Consider the following 20,836-nt stretch of genomic DNA (forward strand, 5'->3'; position numbering starts at 1 on the left):
TAGTGGTGGACGTACGTGGGAAACAAACAAAAAAACATTTTTAATTATTTCTTAATGGTAACGTTTTATTTGTAATCATTCTCCCTCAAATCTCCCATGCGCATCATACCAAAACTTACACTCTGCACGAGCTTTTGTATCCAAGAATCTCCGGAATCTGTATGGCCTGTATTCTGAAGTTGGTCTCGTTCGTGTTCAACGATCCCGTCATAACCTTTTGGAAACGGCACGTTAACACCCACAGCTCCTCGGCTCCCTTGCGGTTTCGTATGATCTTTACTCCGCTAGGAAACTGTAATGTTTCACTGTTTTGTGACACAATACGCATGTTGGCCGGATTGTAAGGCGTTGTCGAGTCCCAGCACGCGATCGCATTCTGACCAACCAATCCAAAGAATAAATTTCCATTGCTGTCCATGGCCTCTGCTACCGCCTGCGACGGGCGTACGCCAATTGGGCGGAAGGCTCGTGGCATTGCTTCGACGTCTTCCTCCCAAATGGTGTCATTGTGCAGCACGGAGGTGCGCACTGCATTCTCTGTCACTGATGCCAGCGCATGGAAGTATAGCAATCGGTCATTGGACGGGCGCCAGTTTGTACCGTAGTTTGATTGAAATACCACATTGTCCGTTGGTATGCGCGGAGACAATGCCATTGCCACCATGCCGTCCATCAGATCGAAGCTCTCGTTGGAGATGGTGAAGGTACCGTGGTCTGGGTTGGGATGCATTTGTTTGTTCGTTATGCGCCATGATTTGCCTCGTGGCATATCGTACACGATCATCGCCGGGGCAGTGACATCCGCCATGTATACTTTCGTATTCTTGCACGATCCAAGCGGTGATGGGTCCTGTACGTCTACAAGCTTCAGATTGAATGTAAATTATCTGTTATTGGATATTCGAAACAGTGCAGTCTACGATAGTAACGTACCAAGTTTACCAACAGCGACAGTTCACACACGAGCTGATCGGCCGGTATTTGATAGCGATGGATGATTTATCCGTCTTCATGTCAATCACTACCAGCTGCGGCAGACAGATGCGTTTTTCGCCAATCTTTCCCGTATCGAGCACCCACATACGGTTACATTCGTCGATCTGAGCGGTGGAATTTGTGCAGGTATGTAAATGATAGGCAACTAAATATGATTTTAATTTACAGTCGAACACACCTTAATACGGAACACGGACACAATTCCTTGGCAGTTGTTGGTCTCAGGTCTTGCCTGTATTGCTGCGTTGGGAAAGGGCTCAATCAGCGGACCAGAAGGACCTTGAACGCGGCTCACACGCCCAAGTGTGTACGGGATGCCCTCTACAAATCGCGGAATGGTCACAAACAAACGCGATCGAGCGGGATCTAAACGTAAACGTTGAATATGAAGACAATAAATTATAGCTATTATAACTCGGCTGCATGTTTAAATTACTACCACACTTACTAGAATAATCTACATCCATGTCGAGCGGTATGCAGTTCTCTGGAACGTATCGTCCTGATGCCAGTGCCTCTTGACGCTCCTGTGGCGTAGGAAAGGCAAAGTCGGCTGCCTTCCATTGAAGCACACCCTTAAGCTGCTGGCCGAAGTATTGTCCCCAGGCAAGATGAAGCTGCAGAACTAGTAGCAACTGCAGTGCTAATAGCGATCGGGCTGCCATCTCTGTGCCGCTTACTGTGAAGAGATCGATTAGACACTGACGAGCTTAGTGTTACTCTATGCAAAGCTAACCACGAACTGATTCAATTCCCGCTTTACTCATGTACGTATATAAATAATTCGAAAATGTGTGAGGTAATGGTTTTGATATGAATTCGTAACCGGACGACGAAAACGAGGAAGCAACGAAACACAATCGAACCGCCAGTGACACGCACGCACCATCGGAAGAAACAGATTAACCTGAATTACGTAATTTCCTTTCGCGAAGCCACGCCGGCCAATCTTGTACAAGGATCAAGCCCTGCTCCGGGAGACAGGCCCACCGTCGTTGCGATTGTCCTTGTATGTTGTAGCGAAACAAGTTTGTCTAATCCGCGGCACGCGCACAACCCCCAGCGGGTTGTGCTACACCCGATGCCCCTGAAGCATGAAAGATATTGTCCGGCAGGAGATCGTCTTGTCAGTCAACAGATCACACGATCGTTCAACTGTAAACTTCAAATTCCTCGCATCATTAACGAATCGCGATTGGCGGTAGGTGCGGAAGGATGGGTACGGGATGTGGTTGCGAAGTAGAATCGAATCGAACTTATGAACTCATATTCACGGTTCGTCGACCATACTAGCGTGAGTGCGTGCGTGCTCAGTCTCATCATTAGCGCTTTGCCAGGTGCTAAACCATTCGCAAAGGTGTGGAAAAGTGTCTTAGGTGCATACCGTGCCCCCGGAAACATGATAACACACCCAAAAACCCGTTGTACACCATGCCGGTTACGGTTCGGTGGCGCTGCGTGGCCAGAACACGCTGCATGTACCATTGGCCTACGTCACTAGTGGAGGCTAACAAACGTGTTATCAATTCACTGCCTTGTATATTTTGTTTCTAGTAGTAGCTAACATACCGCCCAAGGGTGTACTACGGAGCAGTGGAAGGTTTCAGTTTGGGTGATAACCGGTTTTTCACAACAATAAACTAACCGCAGAACGGTAAGTGCGATCAAAGATTGGTGTAAGGTTTGCTTAAAATGTATCAAGTGTTCGTCTACTAATTTTGTTGCAGAAGTGCATTGTTTAACCAACGTTTCATAAATCCATCATTAAAAGAAGCGAACGATTGTACTTAAAATGCAATGAATTGACAAATAATCGCACCTTTGCAACCAACCTTTGGTCCACTGGTCCAAGGAAGTGCGTTGTGTTAAACGCAACTTCATTAAATATCATTCTCATGATAGGGAGAAATGCACTCTAGCGCTTAATTTTGTCACACCCAGTTTAACGTTTGGTTTCTTTCATTTCACTTTGAGCACCATTTAATTGCCGTGGTGATGCAGACGTCGTGCAAAACATCCTTAAAAACCACTCACCGAGAACGTGCTAAGATAGTGACCCCATAAAAGCCCAACCGTTCAATGCTACCATGTGCTTGGAAAGATGCAATTGCACCCTGCGGTTGTACTGCGCCTTACAATACGCCAATAAAATCTCACCAAAACCACAAAACACCATCAAATCACTCATGATTGGCGTCTCCCCACCCGTTGCCGACTGCGCGGAGTGCGCTTTCTACTTCTACCGCCAATGGGTTCTGAATTGTAGACACCCAGCTAGGGTGCATGCAAATTGTAATGCATGTTTCGATTTTCATTCATGGGAAACACAATTGCGTTCCCTCCCCACACAGAAATGTAACCAAAATGCCATACACACATGCACCACTGCCTCACTTCCAACCGGTTCAAATGTGCGCACACGCGTTTAATTACAATTCCACTACACCCCCAGGCACGGCAGCCAACTTCCGAAAATGCTGTACGCGCAAACGTCATGCACCACGCACCACCTTGTAACCTTGTCGATCACCAACGTTAATGGTGCGTGTAATAATTTGTGTCCGCCGTGTGTCGTACACAAATCTAGTCGATCTAGTCGATAAACAAACAGTGTAAATAAGATCTGTTCTTATTAAATTCACTTGCCATAGCATGTACAGTCTGACAACAGATTTGGTATATTCTGTACACATTCTGTTCACACAAACCGAATGGCCTACATTTCTGCAGTTTCCCTGTGTAATTAAAGGTAATACAGGTAATATAGGTAACAGCTAACATCATCAATAAGTAACACCGAAAACAAAAGCTCCGGATCGTCCAGACTGCCACTTAGAACGATCGTGGGGTTCGATCAAGCAACGACACACACGTTACTGGTAATGCTGCATTTGCCACGATCGCCGCAGTTATCCACGCGGTTTCGAACGCGATCTCTCTTTTGCAGCCACCCAACGATCGAACCAGTTTCGTTCTTGTCGCCTCGCGTCCTCCAGTCTCTTGTTCTCTTGTTGTTCTCTCCTACACGCGGACGCTGTAAAATGCACACGCACCGTACCACCGTATTCTTGCGGAAACCGGTGCACCGGTGAGGCAACTTAAAAATGCGAAGCTACCACCCCCACCCGCTGCACCGCTCGCACACAATCAGTAATCGGCTAGCAATAGCCGTCCACCAGTGAATGGCATCGCGTTTTCGGTGATGCTACTCGGCACGAGCAGTAGTCGCCCTGCTGGACGAATCGCTGAACCATGCAGGCCTGTCCTTCCAAACACTTTCCCCTACACTTTTGACCGTCAAACACGGACTAGCTGGAAGTTGCTTTTAGGGGTTTGTGTAATAGCAAAGGCAATAAATAAAACTATCTGCTTTCATACAATCTCACTTACATCAACATTCACTCATAAACCGTGCTCGTTTGCCAATTCGAAATAGAGTTCATGTGGTCAGTTCCGATCAATCGCGTTGCTTTTTTCTTTCTTCTTTTATTCGATATATTGCAACACTCTCCAGATAGTAGCACTCGGTAACCTTTAACTAAATCCACCACAACGATCACCCGCCGCTTGATTGACCGATCTCCAAAAGTAGAGGACACACTTTCCAACGATCGATCGACGACGATCGAATGCAATAATTGCGCGTTCCGCTTGCGATTCAGCTGTTGTTCTGTGCGCGATCCGTTCGATACTGCGCCGAGGTTTGAACCGATCGTTGCCGGTACCCAGCCCTGACTGTTTCTTGTGAACAGGGCCCACACAAACAATGCAATACGTGCACAACTACACGCAACATTCGCGACCAACCGAACGACGCTGACTTATGGCCATCGTCTGTGAGGCTGGTGGTAGGCAAACCTACCCACTGCCGTTCCATGCCGGTTCCACCATCGTAGAAAAGGAAGCGAAGTAAGCAGGACATAGAATATAACTGTACAAACTTATTAGAATATGCAAATGGTAGTGGTAGGATTTTCAAAAAATATGCAAATTTTTACGAAGTAAAGCCCGGGCATACAAGCGGCATTGGACAGAAAATGATATTTCATTTCACGATCCGAGAAGAGACGAAGACGATACGGGCATGACTCGTTCAGCATTTCAGTACTGTGACGTCACATTGATTAAACAGTCTAACGCGCCTTGTAATCCCGATCGGATTGGGGATTTTTCGTAGTGGAAAAGCAGGTTTCTCAGTATCAATAACAATGGCTCATAATCGTATGATTGTGCACATTGACTTTGTGTTGCTTTAGGAGTGAATGTAATGTAGAAGTAACGATATACCAACAATATTCAATGTAACAATCTGACGCAAATTTTTCGTCACTATTATCAATATTCAAACTGTATCTTTATTTAGCTCAAAACATACAATATGGATCAATGCATACGCTCAAGGCCTTGGAAATATCGTCCAGCCGGATGTACGTTTGTCAATGTTTCCACCATAAAAGCGTTTGAATACTTTTGTTGTCTGCGTCGCGGCATCAGACTGCGTCACCTCTAATGGGTTTAATTGAAATCTCGTGTAGGTAAACATCTTTATCCTATTAAACGCGTAATTTAATTGATCTATAAACCGATCTAAAATGATCTTTGTTAGCTAGAAACAACAGTTATTTAACTTAAGATTAATAATCCCATACACACTCTCTTTTGTATTTTGCTTTATTGTTCATTTTCTGTCTCATAAATTAACTTCTTGCACCTCTCACGCGTCACGCACAGCTTGTTACAATCATCTTTCAACCAGAAAGACACATACACTGTGGACACTCTTGCACAAGAAATCGATTTCATAAATGAACTCATCTTGTTTTAATTGCTAGTGTGCCGTAACTAACAAAAAGACTAACAAATATGAACACATTTCAGTCAAAATAACCGAAACACCTGTCGTCGCTAGTAGTACGTTCCCACACAAAACGAGGTTCGATATTGCAAAGTTCAACATGATTTCCTAACGGCTAACCCGTTCGCTAAAAACCTCCCAAATGATAACCCAGAATATATAGTTTTTAAGGGCAGAGAAAGGCAGTCAATATTAGCGCGCGAAGGTCTACGGGCACAAGTCGGCTTTCTTAGGCAACTGGCAAACAACCATGAAGGGTGACGGCACATGATCGATGTTTTGACAAGTCATGATCGAACGTGATAAGTAGCACTGGACCCTCAATAATCCAGAGCACTCGCAAGCAATGGCTAGCTATTTATGTAGACATTTCTTCATCGTTCTCTCTCAATAATCGAAAAATTAACATCCTTTACAAAGGCTAACGAGCAGGAAATGTTCGTAATGAAAATTTCACTGCTTGCGCCATACAATACAGTTCAAACTACATGAAATAATAAATCAGCTACACTGAACGATACTTGAAAAATAAAAATGTTACGAGATTTAGAGTGGTATAGGATGCGAAGCGGATCAATGTCTTTGTTCGGGTTTAAAATAGAAACAGCAAACGATCGCCAGCAAATGGTTCTTCAAGACAAACATTTTTTACAATAATAAATGAATTAATGATCACACAGACCGGATACAAGCGACCACACGCTTGAAAATGCGTCTTTTTTCCTCTATTCCACACTACACCAAAGTATTCTAAGATAATGAAATCTTCACTGGTTGATGGGTCATGATGCGTGGAACATTTGTATTCGCTTCACCTTCTTCAATTCAAGTCAATGTCATCCACCGCTGTGAGCCTTCTTCCAACGATGATCATCTTGCAGGAATAATATAAATGAATAAGGTTTTTTTGTTTTTTTTTTTTTTTCGCTCGAAATCGCTTACAAAGCATTTATTTCTTCAAACACGAATGGAATTTTTTAACTCAACACATCTTCAGCAAACACCAGCACAATTTACAATTAGCAGAGAACAATCACGGAAGATGTAAATCCAAATAATTGAACATGTCTAATTGGCCAATTGTTTATCTTCTCTTAGCACAGAGCTTTAGGGTACGACAATTTTGCCAAGAGAGCACACACAATTCTAACTAGAAAATTGATAACAAAAAAGCCTCCAGCATCAGTAAATGTAGGCAGTGAGCATAATGAACCACAGCAATTATAGTACGAGTAAATAAGGAAGCTTTGCTTTAGCACAGAACATTTGCCGTCAAATATGATTGTACAAAGCAATGGGTAAACAAGCTATAATTTTCTTATATTATAGCTAATCTCTTATAATAATTTAATAATTACATACATACCGGGGATTTTGTTGGGATAAAACAAAAGTAAAATAGTTTGCTCACCTTCCCAATCGTAATATGATCCAGTCCAGTCTTAACTAACTTGGGCCAATTTTAGGTAAATTTTGATTTTTTTTTAACGTCGTACCACAGTATTGAATAAAGTCACTATGACTTCGTAGTTCAAAACTCTTACGACATCTAAAGGACTATACAGTAGAACGCCTCATAACTATTCGTATAACTAGCAAATCAATATGCTCAACTAATACCTCTCTTAACGAGTAAAATCTCGCATTACGAGCAAAATATTTCGTTTTGGGGATACGTTTTTTTGGGAGCGGGTCTGAAATCAAGATCGGTAACATTGGACAGTTCTTTAATTTTAATTATCGCTCAGTCAAATGATAGCTTCGATACTAAGCATAGTTTAATATAAATTTATTGCGAGTTTCTAGCGTGATTTACTGTATCTACTTGTTCACGATCGGGGAGAGTTTCCCTGCCAATTGTTATCAACAACTCTTCCTAGACACAAAACAAAATATCGTTCGCAATACGATTTTAGACAATTTAAAGAAAATACTTAAACAACCGATACTTTTACTTTTCCAATAATGGGGCCTTTCACGATTCTAGTTAGTTTTTTGTATGGAGTTTGACAGTTGGAGGCTGAAATCATGTAAACACTCCATACAAACCACACAAAAAACTAGTCTACAATTTTCAGTCTAGATTATTCTAGCCTCAAAGCTCAGATTAGATTCGAGTACCTGCTCGAAAACACGGTGTTGTTTACATTTACCCCAAGGCGCATTAAGAGATCACGTGGTGGAATCTAGAATCAAAGTGTATGTAGTCCAGGTGGTCTCATAGCATGTTTTTCAAACCAAATTTGAATATCACTTTTTGACAGGATGGGTAAAAACTTTCGTTCAAACAAGCTTTCTGGAGGCTTGACGAATACTCAAAACACTCTTAAAATCTTCATTCACCAACAGAGCGATAAAATCAGCCTTCTAAATTCATACACCTTGGGATAAGCCCACCTGTATACATACCTACTTAGATAGCTGCTCGAAAACTGCTATACAATGCAAACAGCTGACAGGCTAAAATTTCAGCCTACGAACTTAAAACGGAAAGGACCCAAATGACAAAGAAATAGTGAACTATACGAATCTTCCCGTAACTACCCAAGTGCCACAAATCCACTAAACGACCGCTAAACGGCTTCTAAACGACTCAGCACTCTACCTAAACGAATATAGAGACTTCGTTTAGCAGACGGCAAACGACTCATGCATTCTAAAATAGCTAAAAACTGGGCGCCATCTGTTTGTGGGATACCCCAACCGTTGAGCTTCATCGTTTGGAGGAGAGCTTTCATTTCCTCTGTACTGTTGTATGGTTTCGCATTGAAGTTATGCATCGCTAGAACTAGAACGGCGATACGATTGTTTAAATACTAAACTCCAATGGAAACCACCAGCACTGAAGCAAGTGAGATTCGAGTAATGGTCGTTAGTGTTGATACCCACGTATCTGACCACATGACCGTTCATATAGATTTTTGCTCGGAAAGTTAGAAGGCTATATAGGTCATGATTAGATGAAACTTGTCGAAACACATTGCAAGAAAAGATAGCAATATATAATCAGTTTTAAATACGCCATCTATTGATCAAACCAATGAAGCTATGGAGCTTTAATTTTTTTTCTATGGATATTCAATTTTCCAGTCGTTTAAGCTTAATCTGTGGCGCTTGGGTAATAATGAGAACATTGCTCGTATTTACCCTTTTTATCAGCACATTTGCGATCCTGGAACAATTATTTCACTTTTCATGTAAATTGCATGGAAATGAGGAGACATAACGATTTTTCGTGTAGCGCGTGAGTCACTGGAACGGATAAACTTGTTATGAGGGGTCCCACTGTATAGTCAACGTGTAGAAAATATGGAATACTTCGTGACTTTATTTTAATTTTTTTTTTTTCTAATTCAGTAGTGACGGAACTGCCATGTTGCTTAGAAATTTTGTTATTAATATTGATTATTTTGATGATTAATATGATGTTGATTGATTAAAACTTAGTGCCAGTAATCTGAGTCAAACGGAAAAGTGTTAAACATAACCACGAACTACACGAACAAAAACGAAACCGGTATTATACATCCTATTAGAGACTTCTGTATTTTCGTTCAAATATTGTTTCGTTTACTCGATACATTGTTGCCAATTTGATCTGAAATAGCTTTGTTTTTTGAAACAATCTAAATGAAACGACGCAGCATCATCATAATTTTTTTTTTTATACGTATGATGTATTATTGTTCTCTCATTGTTTTGGCGATGTCTTGGAAGGTAGTTTTTCTGTAATGTTTCACTAGTTCTTCCTGCGTATTTTATTATTGCAAAGATTTGTACAGCAATACATAAAAATCCATTCTAAATGTTAATCTTCTTCTTCTTCTTTGGCTCAACAACTGATGCCGGTCAAGGCCTGCCAACCCACTTGTGGGGTTGGCTTTCAGTGACTTATTGATTTTCCCCCCATAGCAGGATATCATCCTACGTATGGCGGCACGGTCTATTTGGGCTTGAACCCATGACGGGCATGTTGTTAAGTCGTACGAGTTGACGACTGTACCATGAGACCGGCCAAATGTTCTAAATGTTAATACAATATGCTTTCCGTAGCATTGATTTGACAGAAAGCTCGATCTCTGTTTGTGTAAGGGAATGCAAATGTCCTTCGTGGCCAACACGGATCATAAAAGAAAATCAGCATTTTTGACACTTTTTCTCTAACACACGAGTTACATAATTGGTCCTATAGATTCAAGTCCCGTATGGACTTAGCCTCCTATACGTAGGACTGGGCATCCCAATCAGTATCTGCGGACAAAATAAAAAAGCCCACGAGTGGCTGACAGGCAGGCTTTCGGTATAAACTTTATTCAACGATTGTTCATCAAATCAGAAAAAAAGCAATGATACTTCAGTATTTTATATGAGGAAAATGATATGGCGTTTGAATGGGAATCGAACCACATTCAATATTTTAAAAGCGGAAGGATTCCTACCACCGAGATAACAATTTTTCGGGAGTCTATTTGTGCTGTTAGGAAATAACTGATCATTAAGGATGATGTGCTCAGGGATATTCTTGAAAAAAAAAAAACAGAATCCAATAATCTGAACATAGTATTGCTGAATTATAATTCAAGATAATCAACGCTCACAATTCCTAAAGAATGTATGCAATGCATGAAATTAAATACATTTTTTTCAAGCTGAGTCATGCAACTACAAACCGTGAAAAAATAATTCGTTGTACCTTTCATCCTTTTATGTGTTATTTTTTATATTGTATTAAAATACGTAAAGGCGCGCATTATAAACGGCCGTATCGGGGTGGTCGTTCGTCGCTCATGAGTGGACAGGGTTGTACCACTAGAATGGGCAGAACAAAACCTAGACAGTTTTCTAATTTTTGATCATAGAGGTCTATGAAATGATGAAAATGAGCGTCGCGGCGAACATTCCCAGGAACGAACGACCACCCCGATACGGCCGTATATCTTTTTAAAACAAACATGTTTGTAGCTTTTTAGTTCGTGAGAAGCTCAAGCTCTTCCGCTCACTATAGTGAGCTCGCTCAAGCGTTTTGGGGCTCAAACGTCTTATTCATCGGGTTTATGTGGCAGCCAGAGTGACCAGAAATACCGATTTATCTGTATTCCTACCGATTTTTTATATGCCTACCGATTCACAGATGATCGCCCTAAACTACCGATTTTCCACGTCTGCACAACACAAATATTTGATTTTCCAGTCATTTAAGCTTAATCTGTGGCGCTTGGAATGCTGTTTCAAGGATCGCTATTCTCATTTGTTACTTAGGCGGCGGTAATCGCTACTGCGGGCGTGTGTGCGGAAAAATCAAAATGTTTTGATTGTCAAATTCCATACATTTTCAGAAATCGCTCGCACGCCCGCATCAGCAATTACCGCTGCCTTATCGCGCTGATGCACGTTTGTTTGCCTTGAAAAATGCTACATGCGTTTTGAATTCAAAATTTTATCCGTTAAAATTTAATGTTCATAATAAGTAAAAAATGTCAGTTGTGTGGATTCCGGCAATTACTCGTCAGAGAAAATCATTTAAATTTTATGTTGAATCTCGCTGTCGGTGGTTAAAGCTTAAAACGAAATTGATCATTAAAATAATTGATTAAATTAAATTAATTGATTTTTTCCCTCGCTGGCGACGTCGTTTTTAAGTACTTGTGACGTCGATTTTGACATTTTGCGACGGTTTTGCGACGGTGGCCGCCAAAAGCTCGCCTTGACCTGTGGGCAAAGTGACCAGAAATACCAATGTATATATGAAGGAAAGAATCTCAACCAAGGTGGAATGTATAATGAGGTGTAGTTATAGCGCTTTTGGCGATCCCCCCCCCTGGGCTCCGATTTTGACAGATGGTTTTTCCGCTTGCATATGTATTGATGGATTGTTTACGTTTTGCATGGTCAATATTTGGTGGAGATCAATTTGGGTGAATATTTTAGTTTATTAGAACACAGCCGTGATTTAAAATGGAAATTTTCCTTCGAGAACAAGAAGCGTTCGCCAAACTCGGAAAACTAACTGTCAGTTTTCTTCGTCGATTCTTCTTCCACCTGGCTGTCAAAACGGGCTTATAACTTGACCTGATATCTTTACGGTCCTTGATCTCAACTTTTTTAATCATTGAACTATAAGACTCAGCCAAATAATCAGAACAATTTAAATAATCCAGCGAAAATCAAATCACGTCGTACTAAGCACGTACGATAAAATCGTATCCAATGGAGCACTGCTGCGGCCCTAAGCGGTCGCGTGGAGCCCCGAGAAAAAGAACTTGCCACCACTGAGAAGAAAAAAATGAGCATCTTAGCACCGACAAACCGACGTGACACTTCGAACAAAATGAGCTTCAAAAGTTGTCTCCTGATTTCAAATGAAATACGTTAAACACTAGCGCCATCTCTATAATGATTCGCTTACTACACTGACACAGAGAAGAAACTGCTAAACCCCCTTTTTGTTTTTCTTCGCAAAATCCAATGCGTATTGTTTTATGTACTTCTCACATTTTTTGCATTGATTTGGAAACTTATAAAATGATTTTCCCGGGTGTTTTGTCCAATAATTCTCACAAAATTATGCCTCACGCTTCCTTCGCCATTTGTATTTAAAAAAGTTGTTTACATCGAAGCAGCAGTGAACAGAGCTTACTTTGACAGAAGTGTTCGCCTCACTGGTAAATGACAGTACTTTCGTGTGGGACACCTTTTGTAACGCCAGTGTCATGTCGGTTTGTCGGTGATCTTAGTCCTTCTTTGGCTTAGAATTCCTAGTACAATTTTCAGATCGACACTTCAGAAAGACCTTCATTTGTGTAACCGCTTAACTAAATCTAATCCATATCCTAGATAAAGGATGCATATTCTTTTTTTAACGGAGTTTCGAGTTTTAACCTACCGAAAACTACAGATAAAATGTTGGTGCTCCTACCGAAATGTGCCAAAATAATCTGGCCACATTTACTGCTTGGATGTGACAGCGTCAAGCAGATCGGGAGTGTGTGTGAAATTTTTGAGACAGAAGAAAAAACAGTGCAAAACTCACAAGCAACATTTGCTGGTAATGGATGTTAGAATGCAGGTAGAATGTTTGGCAGAAAAAGAATAAGCAATAATGTACGGTGATCTTGTAAAATAAATATCAATGCTACAAAAATAAGTGATCAGTATTATTGATAAGTGATTCATTACGCACACTTTTCTAAGCTCGTGAGTTCGAAATAGCAACAACGAATCAGTACGAAAAAAGTTCTTTACCTCATAGTTTTGGTAAACAATAAAAGGCCAATCGGGGCTGCGTTTCACAATGTCGAATCAGATGCATTCCCAAAATCCGGACGCAGCGCTGATTGCTCGTATGCACCAAATGCGTTTGGAAGCTGACGGAAGTGGTGGCAGTGGTGGTGCTGCTGGTGGTGGAAAAATGATCAGTGCCCTATCACGAGCCAACCTTTCTGGTAGTGGCGGTGGGCAGGATTCTAATTCCGACAGCAGTGTCTACGGTATGGTGACTTCGACCGCATCGGCTATGGGAGCTGCGCCGGGTAGTAATGGTGCAACTGTGGCCGTATCGATGGCCACAATGGTGAACATGAATGACTACCGTATGTACGATCGGTATCAGAATCAGATGCTTGCTGCGGCCGCTGGTGGGAGCAAGTTTCCCGTGCAGCAGAACAACAGTGCGCATGCTACGGTCTCGAGCACATCTGCGATGGCAGGTGGCGGAGCCAACAGTGTCAGTACCAGTGGTGGCAGTTATCAGTACAGGGTCAATAACAGCCCCACCCATTCGATGAGCAACTCATCCCATCACTCTGGCAGCGGAGGTGGGGGCGGTGGAACCATTCCTAGGACAAGCAGCTCCTCAGTAGGGTCGATGCAACCGCAACATTATTACGATTCGCGTTATCAAACGGTATACGAGAACATAGACTGCTATCCGACAGCTACGCAGCAGCAACAATTACAACAACAGTCATTTGATGCACACTTGTACGAACATCGAAAGTTCGAATCGCACAACACAAAGGCCCAACCACAGGTTCCGGTGGGTACGGCAGGCCAATCGTATATATTGCCGAACGGCGTTGTGATGGCCGGACGGGAACATCCAGGAATGATGAATATGGCTGGCCGATATGCACACACTCCGCAGCCTCCGGAAGTAACGAGTGCCGAACAGCCGCCAATCTATGAAAACTTGCAGTCACCACCTTCAGCGGGACAGCAGGCACAGCCGCAGGCAACCAAAGGATCCATGCAGGTATATTATCACCAGCGTCCCGATGGCACAACTCCAAGCCCTAATGCAATATCACACCAGCAGCAGCACCAGCAACAGCAGCAGCAAATGCCGCATCAACAGTATCAGCATTCCTCAGACCAGCTGTCCCAGCCCATCTATGAAACGACAAATGTGAATTCGAATAGCTACAGAACAAGTGCAAATGCTGCCGCAACTGCCGGACCTATGCATAATGCAGCAGCCGCTATGTATCATCATCATCCACAGCAACAGCAATACCAGCACTCGCCGACAAACAGTAGCATATCTGTTAAAATTGCTCAACAACCGCAACCGGTCCAATTGCCGAACGTAAAATATCACGCAACTGGAGTTCCGGCATCTGCAGCACTGCCCTACGACTATCAGAAATCACCCAAACTTGGTGCATCGAGTGCACCGTCATTGGTATGTAGCATTAAATTGCCCAACAACGCCGGACTGGCAGTAATAATTGTGAATATATTTTTTTTTTTCTACAGCCCCCCAAGTCTACGGAAGCCCTAAAGACACAACAGAAAAACAACAAGTCGCCGTCGCGCAGCAGCTCCATCTCTGGTTCAAGCTCGCTCAACAAAAGTTTTGTCGAGGATATCAACGGATCGGATTACGTCTGCATGACTAGCGGCTCCAAATATAACAACTCTGGGAACAGCACTTTACAGTCGATCAAAACAAGCCCCCTAACATCACCGCCAAGTACAACAACTCCAGCTGGCGTTGTCGCAGGTTCCACCACTGCTGCTATGCCGGTGCAGGTGGGCCAAGAACGGCAGTATGCAACGCTTCAAGAAATGGAAATAGCAAAGAATCAATTATCGAATAACCAAGGGAAAGGGACCGTGTCAGCCTCTTCGAACAATGCTCTTGGAAGTAAATTGACGGCAAATGGAAGTTCATCGATGGCCGGGGGGATGGGCATGGGATTGAGAGGAGCCGTTTCTCCGACACCTTCGCAATTGAGTACAGGGTCGGGCTCAGGAAAGCGTAAGATGCCTTGACTTTTTACTTTGCTCCAGCATCAGTGTTCGTACATCACTTGTTCTGAATATTGCTTTGCGTTATTATTCTTTCCGCAGCAAAAGGATTGACAAAAAATCTACTCCCATACAACGTCACACCACCAAGACCCACAGGACCGACGGAGGCTGAGCGAAAGATTGAGGAGTTGACTCGTCAACTAGAAGAAGAGATGGAAAAGAATGAGGAGCAGGGTGAATATTTCGGCATTTGTCATACATGCAAAGAGAAAGTAACCGGTGCCGGGGCAGCTTGCCAAGCAATGGGAAATCTCTACCATACCAACTGCTTTATCTGTTGCTCCTGCGGACGGGCTTTGCGTGGTAAAGCGTTCTACAACGTGCATGGGCGTGTTTATTGTGAGGAAGACTACATGGTAAGCATTCATTCGGAACGCATGGAAGTGTCTGTTTACAATTACAATTCTTACGCGCATTCATTCTCATTTGCAGTACTCTGGATTCCAGCAAACGGCTGAGAAATGTGCAATATGTGGCCATTTGATCATGGAGATGGTAAGTAATGAAAGCACGATACTCATTCATTGTGATGTAACTTGAGCGATATGAGTGCATTGATCGTGTTATGTGTGATTGCAGATACTTCAAGCGATGGGAAAATCCTATCACCCAGGATGCTTCCGGTGTTGCGTGTGTAATGAATGTCTGGATGGCGTACCCTTCACGGTGGACGTAGACAACAAGATTTATTGTGTCAATGATTATCATAGTATGTTTGCGCCGAAATGTGCGAGTTGCGGTAAAGGTGAGTGATAAAAATGGATCTCCATCCATGTATGATTGGTGGCAGGATCCTTCGAGTCATTCCTCACATCAACACGTGTTTTAATGTTTATCATTTTAGGTATCACCCCGATGGAGGGTACGGAGGACACCGTACGCGTCGTGGCGATGGATAAAGATTTTCATGTCGATTGTTACATCTGTGAAGAGTGCGGTATGCAGTTGACGGATGAGTCGGATAAACGGTGCTACCCCTACGAAGGTAGACTTATGTGTCGTTCTTGCCATATACAGAAGATATCCATTCAAGACAGACGCGGGCGTATTCTTGAGCCCGTTTCTGCGACTTATCAATATATGGGTTAGTGAGGAAAAGATGCATAGTATATCTTCTTCGCGAATATGGATTTATATCAATAATAGATTCAGTTGGTTCTGCTGGTTCAGGAAATTGTAATTTATATTCCTGTTAGTATCTCATCTATACATTCTCATCCGGTCACCTCATTGGCGCTTTGAACGTTATAAAAAAAGCGCTTTAAAGGCGCACATTAAAACATTAAACGTAACTCATCGCTTTTAGTGTTAACAGGTATTTTACTGTTCGTGTTCAATAGTACGACATTTCACATAAAAGCTTCACCCTATCTATTACGAGGATATTATGAGATAAATGTGGAGACGACGGTGTTGTATCAAGCGTGTATCGGAGGTAGATAATTACCGTGACATTCCGTTTAAATGTGTATGGGCTTATTTAAAAAAAAAGAAAAAAAATTAACAGTGATCACAACTACGGTATAAAGCCATGGAACGACTAGAATGGGAATTACTGCAATAGCTGCATGTATTGCATTTACCTTGGCCTCAACTACGCCAATGCGCAAGATTTAGATTAATAAAGGCGAAGCATATTTGCTTATTTCGTAAACTACCAGTAATTATGTTTGTGTACACCTACCAATCTTATTCGATCTCATCCTCGTCGCCAAAATGATACGGGAAGGTAGGTAAGGTAAAAAACGTATTTCTTCTTATATGGCACAACAACCGTGGCCGGTTAAGGCTTGCCCCAATAACACTACTAATGGGCTTGGCTTTCAATGAATTATTGATTTACCCCGTTAGCTGGATAGTCAAGTCCTACGTATGGAGGCACGGTTAATTCGAGGCTTGAACCCATGACCGACATGTTCTTAAGTCGTACGACTGTACCACGAGACCGGCCCAAGACACATTAAAACGAGTAAAAACGGACACATTAACAAAAATGATGAAAATCTAGGGATATACAGCGACCAGGAAAATGTGCATACCTTATCTTACAGACATGATTTATATTAGAAAATGTGTTGAAACTTATAAGTGTATGTACATTTTTAAAGTTTTGACATATCCTATCCATATCCTTTTGACATATCCTATTGCTTTCCACGTCCTGGTACGAATATAAACCAATTCTTGGCCAATAGCAGCGACGGTTCATTTAACCGTGAATATAGGAATCGTAAGCGCCGCTTCTAAGATATCGTAGAATTCAGAACCTGAAGCATTATTAAAATATCAGACATTAACAGCTGATGTTGCTCTAGTTTACTGAACAACAGTCAAGTACTAGACTACATGGAAACTACTAGACCCTTTAGGAAAGTACTCAAGTCCGCGACCCTAGCATGCTTGATGGACTTTTGTTAATCAAGGTCAAGGCCGTTTCTTCCACCATGTCAAAATTAGACTTTTAATTATTTTTATATTTGATATTATTAAAAATTTTAATCGTTGTAATCTCATAGAATCCCTCTTCTATTCCTGAACGATGAACGATCCCATCATATCAATACCTCTTCTCTTTGTTGATTACAGTGGTCCATGTCGAGGCAAGGTATTGGGTTTCGTGAAGTGCCTAATCAGCATCGAGCGTATAACAGCACAACGCAAGAGTTTGATCGGTGGATCATTTCTCGCTTATTTCAATGCTTTCGCTAGTTGTTGGATGGTTTATATCTTCGGAATACCCTTATTTAAGGTATCAAATGAAATATATTCATTACCAATTGATAAAAGAAGTAAAATAAATCAACAAATTCGATGTCGGTCTTTCCCGCTTCGGCGTCAGGATGAATATACCACCAGAAAACTAGATTTTTATTGCTTTCATCCTCATTATGTGGAAAGTTTTTTGGTTAATAATCACGACAACTCATCATTCATGTGATTAAACTTCCGAAAGTATAAACAATGCAATATACAGAGCTTAAATATGTTCTCAAATGCGTTGTTTTACTTTCAGTTTGTATGCTGCATTGTTGGATTATTCGATAATTTCTTTTATCGTGTATTTATGAGAAGCGTTCATCTTACCCACAGTGTCTGTCTTTACCTACCTTCCTTTATGTCCAATTACGTCGGACCGTAATACAAATGTTCTAGTTTGATGGTGGTTTATTAGAAGACAATTTAAAAATGAACCGTGAGCGCCTCATCGAGTTGCTTTTACACCCAACCAATGTTTCTCTTATTTAGTATTCTCCATAGTGTTCCAATAATCCTGTGGGAACTGGGTATTGGGTGGAGAAACGCTGGAAGAAGCATCACTCACATTCGTGCAAGTGTGCCGCTCCATGTCTACCAGAACTTGAGCGGAAAATCCCCGAAATAAATTATGTTTAGCAGACCTTTTCGCACTATTTTGTCAGTGTTACGACCAACCATAAGTGAAGATGGCAACACAATAGGACCGAACAGGATGATGCCGAACCATGCTTTTAAAAAGCAAACAAGGGGCTGTCAAGAGAAGTTTCAAGCCCGAAGTATCCGTTTACGCAAAAGTTCATCGAGCCAACTGTTGGGCCAAGGGTTCCCAAGCAATGGGAACTTGGCACCGTTATTAAAAAGATCGGATCCGTAAATAAAAATGTTTTTCTTGATGGTCATCAACGGCTGATACGATCACAAGCCATTCTGCTCAAGTTGCGCAAAACAGTCTGCTGACCAGCCCAGCCCACTATGGATCTTCGTCTACAATTTCGGGCTACAATTTCTAACTCGAGTTTCTTCAACCGAAATTTACAGAGATGCTTTATCGCAGTATCAAGAAGCATTAACTGTTAGCCAGAGCAACTCTAAACCGAAGATTTATCATAAGATAAAGCCGAAATCAACAACGGTTCAATGGTCGAACCAGCCGGACCAGGACGAACCAGCTCCTGTTCCAACAGAACTAGTCGAACAGGCAACATCCATCATGGAGAGATCGCCACGAAAAATAAAAAAAAATGGAAAAGAGCAGCTCGATGAGCACTTCACGGGTCATTCTTAAGTTACCTTCTAATAAATCACCATCAAACTAGAACCTTTGTGTGTGGCGCGAATTTTATGACAAAAACATTTGTTAATTTACATACCACATGAAGAAACGCAATATATACGCACACACATACACCTAACTTAGTATAATGATTTTTTTCATACATGAACAGGAAGGGAATTACTTTCTTTCTCTTACAAACACATATAACTTTTTCGAAGGTTAGCTTAGCAGCGTGTGGAGAAATTTATTGTTGATTTTTCGTGGCCTGGTTTGATGGAAAAACACCCATCGAAATCGAAAAATAATATCCCATAAAATAAAATTCATACTATCATTAATCTATGCCATTAATTTAGTTCGAAAATGGTACAAAATCATGTAAAAGTACAGTTTGAAAATGTTTCTCAAAACTTTATGTGAAACCGAAAACAACAATTATCTACTTACATGTAGCAGTTTCCCGCATGCCATCCGCCAAAAGAGCCCATACAACTCTTCATAGCGTAGTTCTCCACAAATAATACATTCATTCACTGAAAAAAAGAATTCGAATTAGGTTGAACATTGGTAGTAAAATGGAAGCTATTTTAAATGTGTGCATAAACATCAATAATACAAAGGAATTGAAACCCAGTTTTTGCTGACATTATTTATAGGTGCCTTCGGCTGAGTGTGTATTTATATAAGCCTTTTTGTTTTGCACTATAATAGATAATTGTTTCCTTTACACTTTCTGCGTATGTGTCATAGCTACACGCCTGTTCGGGGTAGCTCTGGTGCGGGTTAGTCATGTAAGGTTAAAACATTGAATATTGTTCCTATGTTACTCCGAGCTAGTTAGAGTCCGGTTATCTTGTTAATGGTTTAAGCTTCCTGACACGAATGATCGTTCAACGAAATTAAAAAAAAAGTTCAATTGAAATTAATTCTAAGGGTTTGTGGCAATATTCCTTCAATGTTTCGTGTTTACAATGCTTTTAACTAGCTTTAACTAGTACATATTACAGATTCTTTCCTACAATTGTATGCAGAGCAAACAAACCATCATTTTGTTACGCGCCGAAATTCGTATTCAACTTAGTTTTCATTATGTGTGTCGTAGTAATGTAAAGTGTATGTTTTAAAGTAGTTCAAAACCATAAGCATGGCCATCAAAAGTCACTAATAACTGCGCTGAGAGAAAGTATCATGATAGTAGAAGGCTTTTAACTAGGAGACCGGTAGTTTAGTGCTTCACAATAAAACAAAATTGACACTTTCTATAACTTATGAAGCGCACTTCAGTAACGCAACTTTAGTTTTAAAAAACTGTCCCTCTGAGTTGGCGGGGGCATCTACTTAAAAATTGTCAGCGGATAGAATGCATCTTTATCATCAAAAAGGGAATCAGGGGAATTATTAGGAACAAGGTTTATTATATGCGATCAGCTCGCCTTCCTTATACACCTCACCGCTCCTTGTTGAACATTTTCGTAGCGCTAATCGCTTAACCTAACCAAATACACCAGCTAAAAAATGTTTTCACTGACCGCTGTCAACTGACTCACCGGTCAAAGGTAGGGGGTACACATCGGGGTGAACTGCTTCTGCACGGTGTCACGCAGTTTTGCGTAAATTTGCATTAGCATTTTTTTTCCTTT

General features: G+C 41.5%; 2 protein-coding genes across 4 annotated transcripts; one reads left to right on the forward strand and one right to left on the reverse strand.

Annotated features, from left to right (window-relative positions):
• Positions 1–115: 115 nt before the first annotated feature.
• On the reverse strand, positions 116–20,832 carry LOC121602328 (protein yellow-like). The gene is given in 7 exon segments (XM_041931104.1): positions 116–865; positions 934–1,001; positions 1,004–1,100; positions 1,175–1,362; positions 1,445–1,675; positions 19,644–19,729; positions 20,744–20,832. Coding segments are annotated over 6 exon segments (1,353 nt in total). The 5' UTR covers positions 19,663–19,729; positions 20,744–20,832.
• Positions 12,567–16,817, forward strand: LOC121602326 (LIM domain-containing protein jub-like). Of its 3 annotated transcripts, none has more exons than XM_041931102.1 (7): positions 12,567–14,102; positions 14,163–14,531; positions 14,606–15,110; positions 15,203–15,519; positions 15,596–15,658; positions 15,743–15,908; positions 16,008–16,817. In XM_041931102.1, exons 1-7 carry the CDS (start codon positions 13,143–13,145, stop codon positions 16,250–16,252), a joined length of 2,625 nt encoding a protein of 874 aa, XP_041787036.1. In that variant the 5' UTR covers positions 12,567–13,142; the 3' UTR covers positions 16,253–16,817. The 3 variants fall into 3 exon arrangements, with proteins under 3 accessions (XP_041787036.1, XP_041787037.1, XP_041787035.1); XM_041931103.1 differs by having other exon boundaries at positions 14,166–14,531; XM_041931101.1 differs by having other exon boundaries at positions 12,567–14,531.
• Positions 20,833–20,836: the final 4 nt, after the last annotated feature.

The sequence above is a fragment of the Anopheles merus genome, unplaced genomic scaffold, assembly GCF_017562075.2.
Source record: "Anopheles merus strain MAF unplaced genomic scaffold, AmerM5.1 LNR4000410, whole genome shotgun sequence".
NCBI lineage: Eukaryota > Metazoa > Arthropoda > Insecta > Diptera > Culicidae > Anopheles > Anopheles merus.